The 23,926-nt window shown below is 40.1% G+C and overlaps 1 protein-coding gene across 1 annotated transcript in view; it reads left to right on the top strand.

Annotated features, from left to right (window-relative positions):
• The window catches only part of LOC6600218, a 47,099-nt gene extending 27,701 nt beyond the window's left edge, over window positions 1–19,398 (top strand). The window contains exons 3-9 of the mRNA XM_002025180.2: window positions 3,945–4,346; window positions 13,541–14,691; window positions 14,763–14,861; window positions 14,925–15,068; window positions 15,153–16,088; window positions 17,303–17,362; window positions 17,427–19,398. Coding sequence (XP_002025216.2) covers window positions 4,224–4,346; window positions 13,541–14,691; window positions 14,763–14,861; window positions 14,925–15,068; window positions 15,153–16,088; window positions 17,303–17,362; window positions 17,427–18,501 — 3,588 coding nt within the window. The 5' untranslated portion in view covers window positions 3,945–4,223 and the 3' untranslated portion in view covers window positions 18,502–19,398. The remainder of the gene's footprint in view (window positions 1–3,944; window positions 4,347–13,540; window positions 14,692–14,762; window positions 14,862–14,924; window positions 15,069–15,152; window positions 16,089–17,302; window positions 17,363–17,426) is intronic.
• Window positions 19,399–23,926: the final 4,528 nt, after the last annotated feature.

Raw genomic sequence — 23,926 nt, 5'->3', positions numbered from 1 at the left:
TTCATAAAACACTTGCTTTGTGTTGAAAATTGTTATATTATGGAAATATTTAATTATTGAAAACCCATTCACTGTAGCAACTTTCTTATAGATTGGTAATTCATTTTTATTGTCGTAAATTCCTTTTTTTATATAACAGGAAGTTGCTCCCGTATCTATCAAAACTTTTAATTCTCTGTTTATTTTTTTGTCTACTCTTTTTAGGTAGGGCAGACCTACTTCGGGGGCTGATCTAAAAAATGATCCTCCTCAATGTTATTTATCCTCATTGCTTTATTAGCCGGTTGTTCCGACATTTCGTTTAGTTTTCGTTTCTGCGCTGGATTGTCGTTAGACTGATTATTCGGGACTACGTTTGCCCTAAAATGCTGGGCTTGGCTATAATTGTTATTATTTCTCCTAAAATAACCGTTAGTATTCTCCCGATAATTTCTATTGTTATTATTTCCCCTGAATTGATTGCTGTTCTGTCGGTTCCGGATTTGTATAGATTCGTCTACCTCCATTGGTTCTGGGGCCTGATTTTGTTGTCTATTACCCAAGAAATAGGGTTGTCCCCAAGACATGTTATTCCTCTGCAAATCCCTTTTTTGGTCGAATGGTGAACTGTTAGTCCTAGGTTGTCGTTGGTTGAATCTTAAGGTATTAAAATTATTATTCCCTGAATTTCTGGGACCGCTGAATTGGTAGGCAAATTGGGCCCGAATGTTATTAGATTGCAATTCCTGTACCTTTGCTAAGGCATTCGGTAAATCTGGGGGATTCAATGAAAATAGGATTTCAGCAATGCCGCCGTTTAGGCCAGTGACAAAAATGCGTAAGGCATTGTCTCTAATTTTTTTATTTGATTCCTTGGTGATCTCACTGTCCTTTCCGTGAGTCATTATTGTCTTATTTATTAACAAGGTCATTTTCTTGTTAACCTCGTTATAGAAATCTATAATTGAAAGGTTCCCTTGTCGGAGAACGCTTAATTCCTGTTCTATTATGTAAATAGGTCTCTTGTCACTGTAAACAAAGTCAAGCCGTGAAAGTATGGCATCAAAATTTAGAACTGTCCCGTGGTTGGTCAGTGCGTCATGTGCTGGTCCTGTTATTTTGTTTCTCAAAATTGTTAATGCAATATAATATTGCTTACTTCCTTTCTTATATAACTTCACTGCAGTTTCTGCAGCTTCCCTCCATCCTACATATTGGTTTAATCCACCATTAAAAATTGGTAGGGATTCTATTACCTTCAATGTGGTGTCGTCTCTTATTGTCTCGTCTATTGTTTCTGCCTGATAATCCGATACCTGATCGGATTTAGTTTCTATTTGCTGTTTTAAATTTACAATTTGCTCTTGTACTTGTGAAATTTGAAGTGCTATCAATTGTTTGACCAGATCTGCTGTGAGATCGGTCCTTGCTTGAGAGTTAATCATTTTTAGTTTTTCAAAATCTAAAGTTAGCTGATCCACTTTTAATTTTTCTTATATGTTAGTTTTTATAATCTTATATATCCTAATTGAACTTATATATTTATTAATACAACTCTTGCTCACGAAATATCCGGTAGGGGTCGTCCTTCTTAGTTTGGCAGATCTTCGAACGGGTCTTCCTTCTTAAATTTCTTTGCTCAGCTGGGTCTTCTGGGGGTCTTCCTTCTTTGGCTTCGCTGATCGTTTCACTTTCTTTGTATTTTGGTTTTGTCGGTTTTGTTGGTTTTGTTTTTTTAAAAACTTTGGGTTTCTTTGGTTTTTTTTGTATTTACGAATTGCCTTGATTAGCTTTTTGTTTTATTTGTATTTTGCGTTGTATTTGTATTTGTATTTGTATTTGTATTTGTATTTGTATTTGTATTTGTTTTTGCACACCCTAAGCTCCGGTTTGTTTCCTTTTTATCTCACTTTTTTTTATCTATATCACACAGTCACTCCGCGTTTTTAATTTTGAAGGATTTATTCCATTAATTAATTGTCCTTCGGGTTTCGGCACGACGCAACACTTTTATCATTCGGTGCTTTTTAGACAACGTCGCCCCACGTTGGGCGCCAATTAAACAACTGCGGTAGCGGATTGTGTTTTTAAAAAGTTTTTATTTTACTTCGAACTTCACTGATATAGATTTAAGTAGAGGGTCACAAAGGAATTCCGGGCCAAGGGATTGCGCGATCTTAATATTTAGCTAGACTTTGCGGTGTCGCTGCTGGATCAAGACTGATTTGAACTTTCTGATCTTTGCATCGTTGATCCCTTTCGGGAATCGTTTTTCTATAAACATTTCAATTGATTTCGCCATCCCGAGTATTGGATTTCGTCATCCAAAGAGAGAACTGTAAAAGGCCTAAAGTGCAGGATCTGCAGAAAGCCGGGAGTGAGATTGTTTATGAGAAGCCGGGTGTGGGCAAACATTGGTTTTCCATTTAGGCGAGTGTCAAAGATTGGGGTTGCGGCGGGGGCGCTTGAGATTGTACATCTTAGAAATCAATTAGGCGGAGGCCCAAGATTGAAATTGTTTTCGTTTTGGAAAGCCAAAGATTGTTTACAACTCGTATAAGAGCTCAATGGAATTGGGTACGTTAACTTGCACATGTACGCATTGCCCATCCCTCCTAGAGCCCCTTTCCGCACCGTTCCACTATTTCGTAACTGGTTGTGAATTTTTGCATTCCTGAACTTGAATTGCATTTGGAATTTGTTCCACGCACATTTCCATTTCCGTTCATTCACCTTTTACGCTTTATGAAAAGAGAGAGATAGAGAGCTTTGGAAGAATGGATGGAGAATCAGAAGACATGGTTGAGCGGAAGGACGGGTATAGGTGGTTAAGTGTGGCGCATCGTACGTAATGGAAACAACAATCGTATGAGAAGCTTGTAATCGATAGTTCGATGAGTTGTTTTATATTTTGTTCCTTTGGAAGGACAATCGTAATAGAATCGGCGCGAATATGGGAGCAGAAGATGGAAGGATAAGATGATTAAGGAACGCTGTTAATGAATAAGAAGGGTCGAAGGACGTTCTGGATATAGAATAGAAGGATGAATACGTACATATGTACATATGTATGTATGTATGATTATAGTTCGATAACTTGTTAGGAATAATTGATCGCTTTCATTCCAATTTCATCGATTGTCAAAGTTTACTTGATTTCTCCACTCCCTCTCACCACTAAAAATCACATTTTGTAGACGGAGAGAGAGAGGGAGAGGACCAGAGACAATGAATTATCGTTCTTTTATGTGCTTTGTGTTACCGTCTTCCGCTCTCCGAACCCCCCTACCCTTCTCTGGTTCTTTGTCATAGATATATGTACATACATACATATGTATATATGTACATATGTAGAGTTTTATTTCATTTCGTTTCGTTACGATTTTTGTTCTATTATTATTTGTGTGTGTCTCTCTCTGTCACTCTATGTCTTTCTGTGTGTGTGCCTGTGTGTGAATGTTATTTTTTAGTTTCGACTTGTTTTCTTTTGTGTAATTTTATTTTCGGGTTCGTAGTATATCTGTGTGTTAGTGTGTGTATCAAGTTCATAAACTTTTTGTATGCGGCAACAGCAGTAAGAATTGCTTTTTCTTGTTTCTGGAATGAACACAATAAATACATACATATGTATGTACATATGTCCAAATGTGTGTACGAGTGTACATTTCTACGTATGTGTGTGTGTATGAGTGTACATATGTATGCAGGCACTCGGGGAGTGTAGGGGAGTAAAAGAGAAGCAGCAACTATTGTGGTTGTCACTGTTCTGTGAATGTGTGTACAAATGTATATTGTACACATGTATGTATGTATATGTGCATGTTTCTTAGTTGTTAACTTTTTATTTAGTTTTCTTGTGCGTTTTGGGTTTCCATCTTTCTTCAAAGTAAGCTCCATATCATATTCTGTTTTGTGCACACTTTTTTTTCGTTTCATTGTTAATAAATAGTTTTCTTTCGTTTCAGTTTACAATCCACTGCCAGGCAATTCAGTCGGGGACCATTGGCTCCATCAATCTGTTCCTCTGCAACACTTGTTGCTCTTCTCCTTACCAACGAAACCACGCAGTATCGTGCGGAGAGAGGCGTCTGGAGCGTGAGGGTGACAACTCTGACATGCATTGGGCTGGAAGCTGGTCACACTCAACTCTTCCGCTCGAACAGCTAACGACGAAAACACCAGCAGTATCAGCATCCATCTGAGAAGGAGACGGAACCGCAGACCTGGAGTGGAGTGCATTCAACATGGACGACGAGCTATGTCGTATCTGCATCGGCTCTCACGCGAGCGGCAGTCCCATGAAAATGATTTCAATATTCGGCGAGGACTTGCTCTGGCAGAAAATAACCACAATAGCCGACGTCCAGGTGAGAGCGGAGTAGGCTTAACTGAGAGAGCGCTTCTAGTAGCTTGATGGGGTAGTGTAACGGAATCTGTGAGATGTTACAAATTCAGCCAGTTTTCTTTGTCGCTATTTGATCGGCAAGGGCCTAAATTCTCTATTCCTTGAGTATCAGGTACCAAAGGCTCTTCAGTTTACCATTGTGTTACTAATTGCATTAAGTATATTAATTAATATTAAATAATTATTACATCCTTTTCAAGCTGATTATTACGCATATCAAGTTACATTTTAAGCCGCTTTCTATACCCGGTACGTTTCCGGAAACGTTTCCAATCCCATAAATGTATATATATATATGTACATATGTACAGTGGCGAGCACATGTGGATACATGGTTATCACTTTTCAGTTTAAACGCGAGAATGACTATATCTTCCAGACTGCAGGATCTGAGCCAGATCGTATAATTATTATAGCCAGAATGATGAAAACAATTTAATTTTTTCTCGCTCTGTCTCTCTCTAACACACACGTTTCATGGTCGGCTTTGCCTATTGCAAAAAGTGAGCGTCTAGATCTCAGAGACTATAAGAGCTAGAGCAACCAAATTTGGTATCCACAATCCTATGTTATCGAACCTGCACAAGTGTATTTCAAAATTTCACCCCACCCTCTTCCGCCCCCACACAGGACGAAAATGTGTGGCATCCACAAAATTGAAGATGCGAGAAAACTAAAAACGCACATTCATAAAGAATGACCGTATCTACCAGATTGCAGAATCTAGATCAGTTCGTATCATTTTCATAGCCATAAGGTACAAATCAATTTGCAGTGGCTACGCAGCGCCCGACGACATGTTCAGACACGTTTTCTGTCTCTCCCGCACGCACACATTGTCGCTCAATGCAGCCATACTGACTATGTACATATGTGTCGGGTATAAATGTAGAGTTGCGGTCGCAGCAGCAACTCGCAACGTTCCCATTCGTTGTTTTCATATATTCTTTCATTTAGTGAGAAAGAAAAAAGAGAATAATTTCAATTCGAAGAGAGCCCTTTCCTTAAGAGATTTAATTTTTTTCGAAAAAAGTCCATGTATCCACTTTTGCACGTTTCAAATTTTGTTACTTTCATAATTTTTTTTAAATATTTGTTCCAAAAGGCCTTAGCTTCGAATATGTTTTGGCATACTCTCGACTAAAGGTGTCATACGCCACTCCGACTGCACGCGCTCCCAAAGACTCATCCAATCCCTTTGGTGCAGACTCGTACTTTTCCAATGTTTTTTAAACAGAAATCGATTTTTCAATGGGATTTATATCTGGGCCATTCAGCAGGCCACTGGATTAAGTGATAACTCGAGTTATTGGGACGATTTTTCACGAACTTAGCCGTGTGGGTCCGGCTACCATCTTGCTGGAAAGTGATCTCGGATATGGGGAAGATACATTTGTCTATAAAATTTGACAAAATGGGTTCCAAAATATGAAGATAATATTTTTTCTTCAATATTCCATCGATTTTAGCCAATTGGAGAAATGTATAATAAAGGTTACAAAATAGACCGTTAATCGATAGTCATCTTTCTTATAGAAGGAAATGTTAAAGGAAAACATAACATATACAAATTCAAAAAAATACCAAAAAGGGATCTTTTGCTTATTTTAATAGGTTTTCAGATCATTGTTACTGAAGATTGAAATACATATGTCAATTGGTTAATTAGCTTAATTTACATATTCTTCGAAAATAATATCGGGACGGAGCTATGTATATAGAAACGAGGGGGAACGTTTTGAGTTGCTGATGCGATCGCAACTCTACATACTACCCGATACAGCAGTATACAGACTTCTGTGATATGTCACTGTTACAAGTATATTTCAAAACATCGCCCCGCCCACTTCCTCCCCCACAAAGGACGAAAATCTGTGGCATCCACAATTTTAAGGATACGAGAAAACCAAAAACGCAGAATCGTCGAGAATGACCATATCTTCTAGAACGCAGAATCTGAATTGGATCGTATCATTATTATAGCTAGAATGAAGAAAACAACTTCATTTTTTCTCGCACTGTCTCTCTCTAACTCACACGTAGCATAGGCGGCTTTGCTTAGAGTAAAACATTAGCGCCTAGATCTCAGAGACTATAAAAGCTAGAGCAACCAAATGTGGTATCCACACTCCTAAGATATCGGACCGAGACGAGTTTGTTTCACCACACCCCTTCCGCCCCGCAAAGGACGAAAATCTGTGGCAACCACAATTTTAACGATAGGAGAAAAGAATGGCCATATCTACCAGATTGCCGAATCTTGCCGAATCCGAATCAGATCGGATTATTATTGTAGCCAAAAGCAACAAATCAATTTTCAGTGGCTACGCAGCGCCCGACGTCACGCTCAGACTGATTTTCTGTCTCTCTCGCACGCACTCTTTGTCGTGTCGCTTAATATTAGCGGCGTCTGCCGGAGGAGAGCCATACTGACTTAGTATCGGGTATAACTGTAGAGTTGCGGTGTACGCAGCAACTCACAACGTTCCCCCTCGTTTTTTGTTGCATAGGCAACATAGGCCTATACCATAGGCTAGGGTAAGAGGCCTTCCTCTGTCGCTAGTCACACAGCGAGCCCCAAAATTCGCACTTCCATACATTCTCTGCATTAAGGGCACACGTATGTACGTACATATGTATGTAATAATATATGTATGTATGTACGGTATGTATGTGCATATGTACATATGAATATGGATTGTGTACGTGCGTAACCCAAGACTATGTGCAATAAAAATGTCTCACCTTCGTGGAATATCAAAATCCAAAGAAAACCAAATACTGGGAAGTTATTTACAAGCTGTGTTTATTATTCATTCATATTAGTTTTCACATGTGCATGTGCACCTTTGTACATACATACATATGTATGCACATATATAGTTTGGCATCAGTTTTCATGGCTTGTATTTTCTTACGCTGTACTCTTCCCACCCTCGTTCGCACTCCCCCAACGGCAACTTTTGGTCATTTTTGTGTATTTGTTCGTTTCGGTTTCGGTTTTGGTTTCGGTCTGGGTTGGCTTCGATTTCGTCTTTGCTTATTTTATAGAATTGTCTGTTTTTATACCCGATACTCAAAATGAGTATATGTATGTATGTACATAGGGGTATATTAGATTTATTTTTTTGTTTTTTTATCTACATATGTATGTACATACTATGTACATAGGTATGTAAATATGTATGTACATATGTATGTATTTCTTACTTTTCGTCTTGTGTCTTTTGTGTCTTAAAACTTAAAATTTCTTATTTCTTGGTTTCGTCTCTTTGGCTTTGGCATTTGTAAAATCATTTACCGTTTCAATTGCTATTTGTGTGTGCTTCCACTAATTTTCCTCTTCTTCTCGCACACGTATGTACACACATACATACATATGTACATATGCATGTGTTTCTTTGGCATTTTGTTTTGCGTGTGTCGTTTGTATGTATAATTCATATGTTTGGCTTAATTCCATAAATTTGTATTTTCCAAGAGAGCCATGCCTTCTGTCTTCCTCCTCTCTCTTTCTCCTTCTCTCTCGCTCTCTCGCTCTTGTTCTTCGCCCTCCCTTCTCCTGTTTCCTACTTTACGTTAGAGTTGACTCCAGCTTAGACGTTCGTTGGCCCCGACCACTTCAGTGCACTGGGTGGCGTACGTGCTAATACATACATACACACGTCGGCATAAGTATTTTGACAAAGCTCTACGCAACGTTTAGCGTTGAATTTTGACGAATTGCTACTTGTTACAGCTCTCTTATCTGATTTACCGCTAACTACATGAATGCATAAAGTATATTGAAAATTATCTTCGTAGTTGCATTTTGCGTTTTGTTAATATGCTTCTTATTCTCATTCGTAATCTGATCTTGGCTGGACAAAAGTATTTTGTCAGAACTTCAATTAATTTGCATTGATCTGCTGTTGATAGAAAGCGAAACCATTATTACGGATTATCTCAGTTTAGAGATTGTAAATGCTGATAAAAATTGTTTTCGTTCAATAATTTGTGAAATATGAGTAACCGAAAGGAATTCAGTGAATCTCTTAAAAATGAAATAATAGTGAAGTTCAACTCTGGTATTTCAGTGCAAAATATCAGTAGATTATAGTATATTTCACGTCAGACAAACTGCTATAAAAAAACAAATTTAAAAAAACCAACACTGCTAAAAACTCTACACGTTGTGGCAGACCACGAAAGAAAACTGCCAAGGTAGACACTTTTAGTTTGCGGCAATTTAAGCAGGATGTCTTGAAAACTCCTCGATCGGTTGCCAATGACTTGAAGGAAACAGGAAATTTTGATGTCAGCGAACGGACAATACGTAGAGGTCTTAAGGAAACTGATTTTTGAACATATATTATCAGAGCTTTAGTGCAAATAACACAGCGCAATAATTTAAAGCGCCTTGAGTTTGCCAAAAAATTAATCGGCAAATAATTTTAATTTTGGAAAAATTTTTTATGGAGCGATGCCAGTGCTTTTCAGTTTCACGGCTCAAAAAAAAATCGTTTTCGTAAGAAACCTAAAAGAACGTCGCAAAAAAGTGGCACCTATATGTGTAAGAGCGATCCATGGAGGTGGGACCATAATGTTTTATGGATGCGTCGCCTACAACGGCTCGCGAAATTTAGTTCCTGTTGATGGTAGCATGAATAAAGACAAATATTTGGAAGTGCTAAACAATCACGCTTTCTCCTCTGGAGATAATTTTATTGGGGAGTCCTTTACCTTTAAACAGGACAACGCACCGTGTCATAAAGCTAAAGTCGTTACCCAATTCTTGAAGAACATTGGGGTTAATACTTTGGACTAGCCGCCCCAGAGCCCAGACTTAAACATTATCGAGAATCTCTGGTCTTATATAAAAAGAAACCGGACTCCAAATTTGACAAGGAACCGTAAGAATATAATCTGAGAGGTGAAATCACTCTGGAGAGAAATTCTGCTGGCTTATATCCACAGCTTAGTAGAGTCAGTTCCGAGACGTCTGCAAAAGGTGATAGAGGCAAAGGGAGGATATATATTTTACTGATTCATCATATAAAGTTAGTTCGTTCCATTAGTTTTTTTTTTTTTTTACATTTTATAAAATGTCAAAATACTTATGCCACCGTCTGTTTGGGAATAATTAATTTTCATTTCACAATAAACCCACTTATCATACTTTTTTTACATATTGTTAATAGCTTAATATAATACCTATCTACGATAAATAAATATAGTTTCTACTTTGAAAAAATAAGAAGTTACAACCGAATATGTTGTGCATAATTTTTGTCAAAATACTTATGCCGATGTGTGTACATACATACATATACATTTATACACATACGTATGTAGAGTTGCGGCGAAATAATTACACTGTTAGGTTCAACAGTTTTATTGTTAGAAAATATGGTCACTATCCAACACTTGGTGCGCTTTGCTTCAATATAATGAAGGTTTACATGTCTCCTCTCTGCGAGAAGTGCGTTTACTCCAATGTCAGTTTACAATTCTAACGGATCTTATTAATTTAGGCTATTTTCCGAAAAAGGTCCAAAATGGAACGCTAACAAAAAAAGCGCTAACAAATTAAAACCTTAACTTTTCGGAGCTTTTTGATATTTTAATCATGCAATTTTGCAAGAAAGTTGCCAAATATAAGTTCAGTAGGGTCCGGTTATAAGGACACTCAAGGGACCGACGTTATACCCGGAAGACGCTCTAACCGAAAGGAGAAACCAAATATATGTTTTTATTTATTTTATGGTTGCCATGTTCGTATTAGGTTTTTAAAAAGAAAAAAAATTTAATTCAATAACATGTTTTTTTTCATAAAAACTCATATATGTACATATACATACATAATTCATAATATACCAAGATTATTTTCTATGTGTGGTTTTTCTCTTTATTCTTATTTTAAATAATCAGTAATTTTTGATTGCTTAGCAGTAGTTTTTGACATATAAAAACAATCGCGCACAGCATTATTTAAACGTGATATGCTGTGCATTAAGCTCTCGTCATTAAAATTTGAGTGGAATCTATTCAAAATTTGTGCAGCCTTAAATCGCCAAATCATTGTCAATAAGAACATTTTCATCCAGTTCTTCCTTTGAAATGGGTGCCGATAATTGATAAATACATACATTTCTAGCATCGTCGCTTAATACTTAATTTTTTTGGCACTGTTTCGCTCTATTTTTTTTCGGCACGTCGCAATAGCCGGTTGAATTGTGAAAAATATCGTCGGTATAAGCGGTTTGTCGCTAAAAGCGGAGAAGTACTAAGCGAAAGCCCTTTCATATTAGTTTGTATAGGGACCAACCAAGTCATCGAATTTTCGTCGCTATGATCGGACGGACGCTATAAGCAGAGTCGTTATAGCAGGACTCCACTGTAGTTATGCGTCGTGGAAAGCACAGTAGTGAAGAAAAAAGCCAAAAGGCTCAGAGCGTTCATTTTGGAAGAAAAAACCTATTCTAAGGTGGTGCCAATTGTCGGTTGTTCTCATAAAATGATTTACAGTGCTTTGAAATACAACAACAAAAGACAACAATTTCAATTCAAAGAGATCCTTTTCCTTAAGAGATTTTAATTTGTTCAAAAAATGAGCATGTATCCACTTTTGCAAGTTTCAAATTTTTTTACTTTAATAATTTTTAAAAAATATTTGTTTCAAAGGGCCTTAGCTTTTATCATATTCCGAATTAGTATTGGCATACTCCCGACTAAATTTAGTAGGTGCTGGCAAGGTATCATGCGCCACTCCGACCTCACGTGCTCTCAAAGACTCATCCAATCCCTTTGGTGCAGACTCGTACTTTTCCAATGTTTTTTAAACAGAAATCGATTTTTCAATGGGATTTATATCTGGGCTATTCAGCAGGCCACTGGATTAAGTGATAACTCGAGTTATTGGGACGATTTTTCACGAACTTAGCCGTGTGGGTCCGGCTACCATCTTGCTGGAAAGTGATCTCGGATATGGGGAAGATACATTTGTCTATAAAATTTGACAAAATGGGTTCCAAAATATGAAGATAATATTTTTTCTTCAATATTCCATCGATTTTAGCCAATTGGAGAAATGTATAATAAAGGTTACAAAATAGACCGTTAATCGATAGTCATCTTTCTTATAGAAGGAAATGTTAAAGGAAAACATAACATATACAAATTCAAAAAAATACCAAAAAGGGATCTTTTGCTTATTTTAATAGGTTTTCAGATCATTGTTACTGAAGATTGAAATACATATGTCAATTGGTTAATTAGCTTAATTTACATATTCTTCGAAAATAATATCGGGACGGAACTATATAGAAACGAGGAGGAAAGTTTTGAGTTGCTGATGCGATCGCAACTCTACATACTACCCGATACAGCAGTATACAGACTTCTGTGATATGTCACTGTTACAAGTATATTTCAAAACATCGCCCCGCCCACTTCCTCCCCCACAAAGGACGAAAATCTGTGGCATCCACAATTTTAAGGATACGAAAAAAACCAAAAACGCAGAATCGTCGAGAATGACCATATCTTCTAGAACGCAAAATCTGAACCAGATCGTAATATTATTATAGCCAGAATGAAGAAAAAAATTTCATTATCTCGCTCTGTGTCTCTCTAACACACAGTTCTCATGGTCGGTTTTGCCTATTGTAAAAAGTGAGCGCATAGATCTCAGAGACTATAAAAGCTAGAGCAACCAAATTTTTGATCCACACTCCTGACATATCGGACCTTGACAAGTTAGTTTCAAAATTTCGCCACACCTCCTTCCGCCCCCGCAAAGGACGAAAATCTGGGGCATCCACAAATCTCAGAGACTATCAAGGCTAGAGTAACCAAATTTGGTATCCACACTCCTGTTCGATCTCACTATAAAACGTATATTTCAAAGTTTCAAAACAACCCACAGATTTTCGTCCTTTGTGGGGGCGGAAAGGGGTGGGGCGAGGTTTTAAAATATTCTTGTAACAGTGACATATCACAGAAGCTCGGATATAAAATGTCATTGCTCTAGCTCTTATAGTCTTTGAGCACTAGGCGCTGATAGGGACGGCCAGACGGACAGACAGACATGGCTCAATCGACTCGGCTATTGATGCTGATCAAGAATATATATACTTTATATACAGAGAATGAGTAAGCTGCGTGGCCACGCTACATAGACACTGAAATTCAATTCTTTCCGTCTGGCTATAATAATGATCCGATCTGGTTCAGATTCTGCAGTCAGGAAGATATGGTCATTCACTATGATTCTAGTTTCTTTTGACTTTCTCGTAGCTTCAAATTGTGGGTACCACTGATTTTAGTCGTTTGTGAGGGAGGTAGAAGGCGTGGCAAAATTGTGAAACAAACTTGGTTCAGTGTGAAATGTGAACTGTGAAATGTGATAAAATTTCGTTTCTCTAGCTCTTATAGGCACTAAGAACAAGGCGTTAAACAAATCTAGTATACCCCTATACCCCTCTTTTTAGTATCGGGATCGGGAAATTGGTTCGAGAACAACTCACTAATATAATGGATTGGTCTGTTCAGTCCTCAAATTGGAAGCCCATTGCAAACATTTGGGGGAAGTTTAAAAATATGGTATTAATGCGAAACCAAAGAACAATAAATATCTTTGGCGTATCCTGCATGATTCGTGGCTCAATATCCCAATATCCCAATATCCCAATATCCCAATATGCCAATATCCCGTAAGATGCGAACATCAGATGAATCGATTTTTTTTTTTGTTGCCGCCTTAGTTTCTGAATAAATCCTTTTCACTTGAAATATTTTCATCTGAAGTTAACTTAAGCCTTACAGTTTTACCATAGATCCGTTCGCAAAAGTACATAAAAACCGTTGTTTAATCAGAAACCATCAATACAGACACATTTGTATTCTGGTACTATTTTTTCGCCGCAGCTGACATGTTCCGTGTGGTATGGGCTTGTTAGAGAAAGGGAGTGGCGGAGTGTCCCTTGTCCCGAATGTGAATGGAGTCGCTCCCAGTTTGTATATTTGTGGTTTTCATTCTTATGAAAATTGCATCACTATTTTGTTTTCAAACATTCAGGCATTCTTCTTGGGAGACCCGCCAAGGTCTGGTCTGTGAGCCGTTTCACTTTGTAATATTTAAATTAATTCGAATTAATTCTTTGATTTATTTTAAAGATCACTAAGAACGACACGTTGCCGCAGCAGGTCTGCGTAGACTGCGCCAAGACCGCGGTCTCGGCCTACCTGTTCAAGAAGAAATGCGAGGATGCGGACAGATTTTACCGTCAGCAACTGTTACTGAAGAAGATCCACGGTTTGGAGAAGCAGGAGACGGGAGGAGAAACTAGGAAAGATGCTGCCAGCGGGGACCGGGCCAAGAGCAGAGGCTGCAGCACTGCCAGCAGCAGTGGCACCGCCAGTGGCAGTACTACCGGTAGCGGAAGCAGCTCCTCCAGTACCAGCTCCGACGATGACGAAGAGGAGGACAACGACAACGCAAATGCAAATGCCAATCCCAATCCCAATCCCAATCCCAATGGCAATGACAATGATAATGGGAGCGTAGCTGGAGACGCGGGGTCGCGTCTACAGAATGGTCATGGAGATGCCATCAATGGGCACCTGGTCGAAGATCCCAATGATGAGGATGTGGAGCAGGGGGAACTGCAGTTGGTCCTGGATGATCGGCAAAGGTCTCTGTTCGATGACGAGCAGCAGGATCAGTCTGGCATCGAACTCAGCAATGGGGTGGCGCTGGCGGATGGCGAAGAGGATTTGGAGGTGATGACCCATGAAGAGTCACCCGACCATGTCGACGATGGCGAGATACCCGTCCACGACGGCCACTCCAAGGAGCCGTTCGACTTCAACTCCATTCGCCTGATGCAGGAGTATATGCAGCACCAGATGAACAAGTTCCCTAACGGTGGCGCCGGTTTGCCTGGTCACGATCTAGATCTCGACCACCAGCTCGAGGTGGATGAGGATGACGATGACGAGGAGATGACACTGCCCCTGATTCCAGAAATCGAGCTAATTACGCCCGGCGATGATTCTATGATCGGCCCAGACGGCGCCGACCACTCAGAGGCCATTGTGGCGGCCAATGAGGCTGGACAGGTAATGCGCGTGCAAGGATTCCAGTGTCCGCACTGCTACCAGACCTTCGACATGAAGCAGATCCTGAAGGCGCATATGCAGAGTGTCCACGGCGCTCCGGGGCCCGTCTACGAGTGCAGCAATTGCCGCAAGACCTACTTTTACAAGCGATTCCTGGAGAAACACATCCGACGCGGTCGCTGCGTGAAGAAGCGGCGCAACCAAACGTAAGTGGCAGCCACGTGCTGGTATTCGAATTCGAATTCTGATAATAATCTGCGTCTCTCTCTGGTTTTAGTCGGCCCATGCAATGTTCGGACTGCCATGTCCTCTTTCCCACGGGCCACCATCTGGGCTGGCACAAGCGCACCGGCTGTCCCTCCAAGGCGGCCAAGATGTTAGTGGTTCTCCAATCGCCTGTGCTAACTGTACTGACTCCCGTTTTCCCTTGTACCCGCAGGCCCCTGCAGCAGCTCTTTAAGCAGAACATTGTGCAGTTTAACAACTTCCCCAAGCGGGTCCCAGCCTCTGGAGGTGGAGCAGGAGCAGGAGCAGGGGCTGCACGCAAGCCCACAGCTCCGGATCTCCACGTGAACAACCGCAAGTGAGTGGGAGGATTACTAATTACTAATCTGCACACACAGTTTCCACTGTCATTCCCTGACCATCATTTTTCGCTACCTTTCAGGCTGGGCTTGGTTAACAAGCGGAAGGGCCGTACCCGTATTAAGCTAGACGCCAAGAAGATCGCCCTGGCCAAGCAGCTGATCCTGCGCGAGGCCACCACCACGGTGATCGCCAACGAGCTGAACATCTCGCGCACATTTGCCTGGCGTCTGCGCAAGAGCCTCGTTAACGGAGTCAGTCTGCACGAGCGTGTGGTGGACCAGGCCGCTGAAGAGCAGCTCCATCAACAGCAGCAGCATATCCAAGCGCTCCAGCAACAGCAGCAACAGGAAGAGGCTGCAGTCGCCTCGGCAGCTGCAACCGCAGTTGCAGTTGCAACCGCAGCAGCTGAGCGGGAGCGGGAGCGGGAGCATCAACATCTGAGTTTGCCCTTTGGCCACCTCGGCCTGGGCCTGATCAAGGAGGAACGACAGGACAGCGAGGACGAGGAGCAGCAGCAGCTCCACCTCCAGCATCAGCACCAACTCCACAACTCGCTGGCCTTGGGCGACGAGTGCGGGGCGGATGAAATTGGTGCAGAGGAAACAGCCGGCTACATGGGCGACGAGGATGCCGTGTGCAGCCTGCTCCACAATGGGTATGATATGCGTGGTCAGCTGGAAGACCCTGATCCCGACTCTGATCCCGTCGAGCACGACCCCTACGAGGGAAACGAGAACGAGCGTCATCCTAATGCGGGCGGGGCCAACTCCGTGTCGCCCCCGCCTCCACCGTTGGCCCCAGCTCCAGTCCAGGTGCCAGTGCATGTGCCCTCGCGACCGACTGTCGAGGTGTACAAGCGTTTGCTGGCCGAGTCGCAGCACTTTCCACACATCGTCAACGCCCAGCAGTTACAGCTACACCAGCAGCAACAGCATCGGGAGCAGCTACAGCATCAGCAAAAGCCAGCCCACAATGGAGGATTGCCGATGCTCACCCGCTTTCCGCCCGCCGTCATGTAAGTCACAATTTTGCATCTGGAGCATAAGATGAGATGAGCGCGCAGGAAGAAGTAAGAAAAAATGTTGAGGAATGAAAAGCATGCGTGCAGATGAGAAACAATGAGCTCGACTAGGGGAAGTAAATATATATAGGATACAAATATATACATATAATAGACATATATAGAGAGAAGTAGAAGACAAGCAAACAGTAGCAGTAGCAGAACCAAGCAGAGCAGACCGTGCTCTGCATCTCTGTACAAGCAGTTCAAGGAAGAAGTGCAGAAAAACCAAAAAGTTAACGCCAAAAAGAGAGACCTAAAGCAATGAACGTCCCCCAGCTTAATTATGCATTTTTTTTTTTATTGTTATTGTTATTTGTTATTGTTATAATTGACAAAATGGAAGTAAATACATCTTAAAATTGCGACAGCATAATTAATATACAAAATTAGTTGAGGTGACTTTAAAAACAAACAAATATTTTAAGAACCAGAAGAACTTTTAAGATCTTGTGGGTAATGCTCTTTATACCCGTCGCTCAAGGAGAACAGGGGTATATTCGATTCATGAATGTGTATGTAAAGTACATACATATGTACATGAATATTCTTGATTCGATATAGCCATGTCTGTCACCTGCACCGTCCCCTGGAAAAACGCAGTCATAGGGCAGCATGAAGAAAATAAAATAATATATCGCAATCAATATAACACGATATGAAACACGCAACCAGTTCCTTGTGACCTTGAGACTGAGAAGGGCATCTGATGGCTCTACTTTCTGGCAGCGGGAAATCGGATAAAGATTTCTTATAGAATATGTACATGTTTGTGTTTTTCACGATGAAACAAACGAGCTGTGAGTTGTATAACACAGATTAGGGAGTTATAGCCTGAAAAAGTAGAAAGCTGCAGTTTCCCGCTAGAGACAACCATCTTCTGCCAAAAAACAATGTGGTTTAATATACATATGTATGTACAGTCATCAGTACAAATTAGATACTAGTCGCAAGAAAGAGAAGAAGATTGCAAGATATACATTATTGTCACACATTTTCATCCACTAAAAATCGAATATACATATGTACGGGTATAAAAAGTACTAATTGTAATACGAAGAAACTCTTCGATGCTAAAACTGCTTATTGTTTCTATTCATTATAAAATGTACATACCTATAATCAATATCTACCGTATTAGAATTAAAATTTTCCTCTTCCCGGTGCAGCCATGCCCTTCCCGTGAACCTCTCCCTACGTTCCATGGCCCACATGAACAGCAACGAGAGGTGAGACAACAGTCCAGTTTCCGTCAGGGACTCCCGCTAATAGATCCTCTCTTCATCCCCGCAGCAATGGCAGCAACAGCAGCAACAACACCGTCGCCGTCACAGCGCCCCATCCAGGCGCGACTGCAACGCCAGCGTCAGCGGCTGGTTCTGGTTCTGCGAAGAAGCCACGCAAGCCGAACGTCTTCATCGATGACGAGAAGTACGCCATGGCCAAGCTTCTTGTGGCCCAGAACTCGTCGACTATGGAGATAGCCCGAGCGCTCAACGTATCGCAGATGACGGCCTGGAAGGTGCGCGATGCAATACTAAAGGGCGTGCCCCTTTCCTATCGCAACAAGCGCACCGAAGGACGTCATTCAGCGCTAGGCGACGATGCGCGTCAAACGGATGTGGCATCCGCCAAGGAGCAGCATGCTCAGCAGTTGGCCCAGGAGCAGGAACTACAGCAGGTACACCAGCATCAACAGGCACTGCAGCAGGCAGAGCAAGAGCGGCAGGAGCGTCAGAAGGGGCTGCAGCAGGAAATGCAGCGACAACAACAGCAGCAGCTTGAGCAGATGGAGCGCATTAAGCAGCAGCGCCAACGGCAGGAGCTGATCCGCCAGCAACAGCAGCAGCAGCAGCAGCAGCAGCAACAGCAACAGTTGCGTCTTCAGACGCCAGCGGACACATCACACTTTCAACAGCAGCCCCCACAGCAGCCTCAACAGCAGCAGCCACAGCTTCCGCTTCCGCGTCGCCGCCTGAAGGCTGCCGAACGGGAGCTTCGGGATAAGAATATCACCCGGGAGATACTCGAACTGATCGAAGAGGATAGCAACATCCAGTACTGGAAAGTTTCAGCCCGCCTGGCCGAAAAAGGCATCAACATTTCGCCATCATCCGTCTGCCAGAAGCTCAAGTCGATGGGTATTCATCGTCGCTGGAAGCCAGGCGACAAGCCCTCCATGCTGGCCATCAGCCAGATAAAAGCGGCCACAGTTGCAGCGGCGCTTGCCGTCGGAGGAGTGGGAATGGGCGTGGGTGCCAGCAGTGGAGTGAGTAGCAGCCACAGCTTTGTCGGAGTCGATGATGGATACGAGCAGCAGCAGTTCGATATGGGCGGACCACATTTTCTCAGTGCCTTCACGCGCTGAATGAATAGAGCACAGGCGCAATGTCACCCCCTGGCACCTCCTGGCATTCTCTGTACACAGGCACAACTGCACTGCGCCCCATAATTTTAGGTATTATAAATCTTGGATAGATCGGCACAATTTGTATTTTTTATAAAGTATTTGAGGGAGAGATAGAGGATCGCTCTCTGTAATATAAAATTGTATTCAATATGAGATATACATAGATATATACATATACGTGTAGATGTATAGGTAGAACTAGATATATATCAAAAATATATGGTAAGCATTCCTAGAATGTCGCGCAACCACTAATCAATCCACACACAGCCACACTTATGCACATAGCGTGTTCATTCCAGGAAAACCATTTCCGCGGTCCATGTGGTTTTCCAGGCATCTCCCTCTTGTACAGAGGGACACACATTTAGTTGTTAGTTTTGGTCACATATTATTTATATTCATTGATTGCATATCGCAGTTTGTGGGAAATGGATTCAAAGATTCGCATTGCAAATATTGCCCATTCATCAGTGGATTTCACCTACGCACGTATGCAATTTACTCAGCACTGAACTTTAATTTAGTTAAATTAATGTATAAAACAACTAAACGAATGACAAACAACAGCAGAACAACAGGAAACAGAACAAAGCAAATGAAAGCCGAACAAACAGCATCAAGAGACAAGAGTAGTAGAGAGTTATATAACGGGCAACACAAGAAAGCTAGCAACATAAGTGCAATTATAACAAAAATAACACTAAACTAAACATAGGAACACAGATATATGTATCTTCAAGATAATAACCAGGATGAGAACAGTAAAAAGCGAGGGAGGAAGAGAAAGAGAAGAGGATAGTCAATACAAATTCAAAACTTTCGCTAACCTGAAATAAATCCTTAAGCTCGAAACTTTGCTTTACTTTTTAATCAAAACGTATATAAAATTCGTTCGAAAAACATAATTCTATGTAAAATCTATGTACGAATCAGTTATCGATGATTAATGCAACCTTATGCGATGGCCATCACTAACTAACGTTCACTGCTTGCTTTAGGGTCGTATGAAAATAGACTTAGCTGTGTGTCTTATCTGAAAGACAGAGATAGTTTTACGGGAGTGAGAGTGAGAGAAATATATGCGTTAGTTTGGATTTTAGTTGATCTGGTGGCACAGCGGCAGAATTGGTAGACTGTTATACTTTTGCAGATATAAGTTGGCTAAAAAAAACGGATTGACCGGCTTTAAGACATCGTTTGGGCATACGATTTGGATACGATTTTAACCGTTATGTCTCGTGATATCTCTGTCTTTGGGATAAGACAGCTAGCTAAGTGTAATGTCATACAAGCATTGTGAACAAATTTACTACTAAATTAAAATTTCATTATTAATATCAATCAAAGTGAAATGATAAAAGTCGTGCTCGTTTTTATACGTTGGGAAAACAAAACATGATTGACGTTTGTGCGTTTGATTGGTGTAACATATTGAACATATTGTTAATTTAATTCAAAATTGTTCTTTCCAATTGTGCATACATACATACACATAGATATTTTGTTCCTCTGATGAATGGCATGCCACTTCCATGCATGCCACCTCCTCATATTTAAGTCAAAAATGTATGAAACAATATACTGCAGAATATCACTAACTATTCGTGAGCAGTTACAGTTAAAAATTTCAAATTAAAAAAAAAAAAACATTCTAAAAATCGATGTCGATGGCGTATATGTTACATGTTATAAAACTCTTTTTCAAAGTGTGAAGGCAATATAAAAACGCCTTTAAAAATTTCCCTACTTTCGGCATTTGTGTTGTTTGAAATTACAAATCAGACCGAAAAATTAGTGGGAACTACTCGACCAGGTCTACGATTTATACTATGCTGTAGGTCACATGAAAAGTACAAATCAGAAACACTTCCGAAAATATATTAAAATCAACTGCACTAACTTGCTTGAGAATTCCCCATTAAGCAATAAGCTATTTCCATGAATTGCTTGAATTTAGTGAATAATGTATCACTTCAGTTGTTTTTAAGTAAACCAATGGGATAATTGTGTTTCCTATAAGAGGTCCCTTGTTTGATTCTTGATACTGATCGTGGATCATGTGTAATCTGTAAACTGAATTCTTTACTACCTGAATAATATATAGCAGTATTCCCTATTGTATTTGTGTCTTTCCACTTTTGGAATATTGCAATTTGACTAGAGCACATTTTTAAAAACCGATTTGCTGGAAGGATTATCTTTATACGATACCATACAATAACTGTGATTAAGATTGTTTTTTTTTTGTATAAAATATGAATTGATAAAATGCAAATGGATTACACATTAATTGACCGTCTTAAAGTGCGAATTAAATATCTACTAGCTCGCAAAGAACGGCACTCAATATAAATAATTCTTAAAGCCATTCCATAGCAGGGATATACGTATGTATTATCTCATACCTGCTCTTTCTTTGCCCCCCATCGAACAAGACAGAATGACAATGTTAATATTTATAGGCAATTATTAGTTAAAAGAGTAAAACCACCACAAAAGAACAAAGCGAAACAAGAATCGTTGAAGGAAAGGAGCAAAGGGAGAAAACAGATTATGGAAGAAGTGCGATCCTGTATTTACTTATAGCTAAGCTTAGCAATTATATATTTTAAACATTTAAACATTATGGAATGATGGAGAGAGAGAGAGAGAAAAAGAGGGGGAGAGAGAGCGAGAGAGAGAAATAGGGAAATAGAGAAAGAACGCAACAGAGAAAAAGAGAGAGAGAGGATATAATATTGAATAGAGGTTTATATATATTTATGTTGACATATTTTTCTACAACAATTTGAAATTGTAATTGCTTTTAGGACAGCCATTAGCAATAAATCAATCAATCAATCACTCGATCAAGATCAATGAATGATTCCCTCCCACACATACATGCATACACATTTAGTATTTTCTATATACAGTCTGTATTTATACATGCATATGTCTATAAAAAACACTACATATAAGATCTACATTTATGTGCAAGTAAATGACTAAATAGAGTATACTTTGTTTTTTTTTTTCCTTTATGACTAAAACAATTATAATGCATATTTTTTGTATAAAATGCAAAAGTTAAAACTTTAATAAATGATAAAAAGTCTAAAGGTATATGAATACATACATACATACATCCATACATAAATATGATGTATTTATATGTTTACAATCAAGTATATTTAAGGATCCACTGGAAGCAGCATCAACAAATAGAACTGACGTGCCTATGTAGCGATTAAATCATACACATACCCCTAAACACATACAAAAAAAAAACCCCATGCCGAGAAACACTGATATAATGCATTAAAATTCATTCCAAAATGTCATACAAATGAAATGAAAAAAAAAAATAATATATTTGTACACATAAATCTAGCAGAATATATACATATATATATGATGAAACATGCCTCTATATATACTTATATATATTTTTTTATTAAATATTCCATTTGACAAGATTTGCGTTTTGCTTGGACCAAAATTGGTGACCCCAATGTAAACCCCTAATCAGGCCCCTCAGATCGGAAATCCTTCGAATTGGACCACAGGATATTCTTAATTGAATGCCGATTCATACATATGTACGTATGTACGTATATACGTATATACGTATGTATTTGAAGACTGTCGAAAAATGTATTAGTAAACTTTATATGTGTACATATATGTACATACATACATACAAATACAAACTATTGAATAGTTCTAAAAGAAAATCAATCAAAATAATTATATATTATATTAAAGAGCTCGGTCCAGAGCTAATGACCCCGATTGCATAAAAACCACTTGTCCGCACAACCACAACCGCTTGATGAGCCCTCGAATGTGATCCACTCGAGTTTATAAACTAAAGAATTCATGAAAATCAAAGGGGATGTCATCACCGCCCTATGGTGCCTATGGGCCCTATAGCAAAAGAGATTAACTATCGTGTTCATTCGTTCATCGTTCATTCTTTTAGACCGCTACTGTCAAAATTTTAGCCGAGTCGTAGTCATAGTTTTTAGACCACGTGTGGAAGCGGGCTTGTCAGCTGATTTTATGAAAATGGAAAAAGAGCAATATATGTACATAGGTCGGTGATTCGATTCTTATGCTTGGAAGGGAAATTGCACAGCGAAATCAAAGACACTTTGGATGCTGTGTACGGCGGCTCGCCTCCTTTGATGGCGACCATCAACAATTGGTTTAGTGAGCTTGAATGTGATCACATGTCGGTTTTTGATGAGCCCGAAAATGGCTACCATGGAGGACAACGTAACAAAAATCGACGATCTCGTATAGGCAGATCGCCGATTAAAGGTGCGTGAGATAGCTGAATCAGTAGCCATCTCAAAAGAACGCATAAGTCACATCCTGCATGAAAAATTGGGCATGAGAACGCTGTTCCTTTTGCCTTGTGTGACTTTTTATACCCGATACTCACAAAGAATATGGGCGTATATAAGATTTGTGGTGAAAATGGATGTGTGTAACGTCCAGAAGGAAACGTTTTCGACCCCATAAAGTGCATACATTCTTGATCAGCATCAATAGCCGAGTCGATTGAGCCATGTCTGTATGAGCGCCTGGTGCTCAGAGACTGTAAGAGCTATAGCAACGACGTTTTGTATCCAGACTTTTGTGATATGTCATTGTTACAAGTGTATTTACAAACTTTGCACCGCCCCCTACAAAGGACGAAAGTTTGTGGTATACACATTTTTGAATTCAGGAGAAATTCAAAAGAACAGAATTATACAGAATGACTATATATTCTAGACTGCAGAATCTGAACCAGATCATATTATTATTATAGCCAGAATTAAGAAAACTATTTCATTCTTTCTCGCTCTGTCTCTCTAATACACACTTTTCCTGGTCGGCTTTGCCTATTTAAACAAGTGAAAGCTTAGATCTTAGAGACTATAAGAGCTAGAGCAACCAAATTTTGACATTTTATTATAGACAAAAGTAACAAATCAATTTTCGGCCCGGCGACACGTTCTGACTGATTTTCTGTCCCTCTCGCACGCACTTTTTGTCGCTCAATGTACGCGCCATCTGCCGGAGGAGAGCCATACTGACTAAGTATCAGGTATAAATGTAGAGTTGCGGTCGCAGCAGCTACTCACAGCGTTACCCCTAGTTTTTATTTCGAAACTTGAAAAAGTCTCCCGTCGTACAGTGGGCGAAATGGCCAATCAGCTCCATTAAATTCAAAACTTCATGTCACAGTCTGTTTAAACTTTTGTGTGGTATCGATTCTCAATACCTCGATGAACTAATTGCCAATTTGTTTTTCTCTCATATTTCGTGAAGCTGTGAAGCGTCAAACCGAACATATGTTGCAAGAGCTGTTATGAACATCTTTTGGCGCCTTTTTTTTTAAGCTGGC

Source organism: Drosophila persimilis, unplaced genomic scaffold (assembly GCF_003286085.1).
Source record: "Drosophila persimilis strain 14011-0111.01,24,50 unplaced genomic scaffold, DperRS2 tig00000622-arrow-arrow-pilon, whole genome shotgun sequence".
NCBI classification, from domain to species: domain Eukaryota; kingdom Metazoa; phylum Arthropoda; class Insecta; order Diptera; family Drosophilidae; genus Drosophila; species Drosophila persimilis.
Note: the sequence above shows the minus strand (reverse complement) of the source record. Positions and strands in the feature narration are given on the sequence as shown.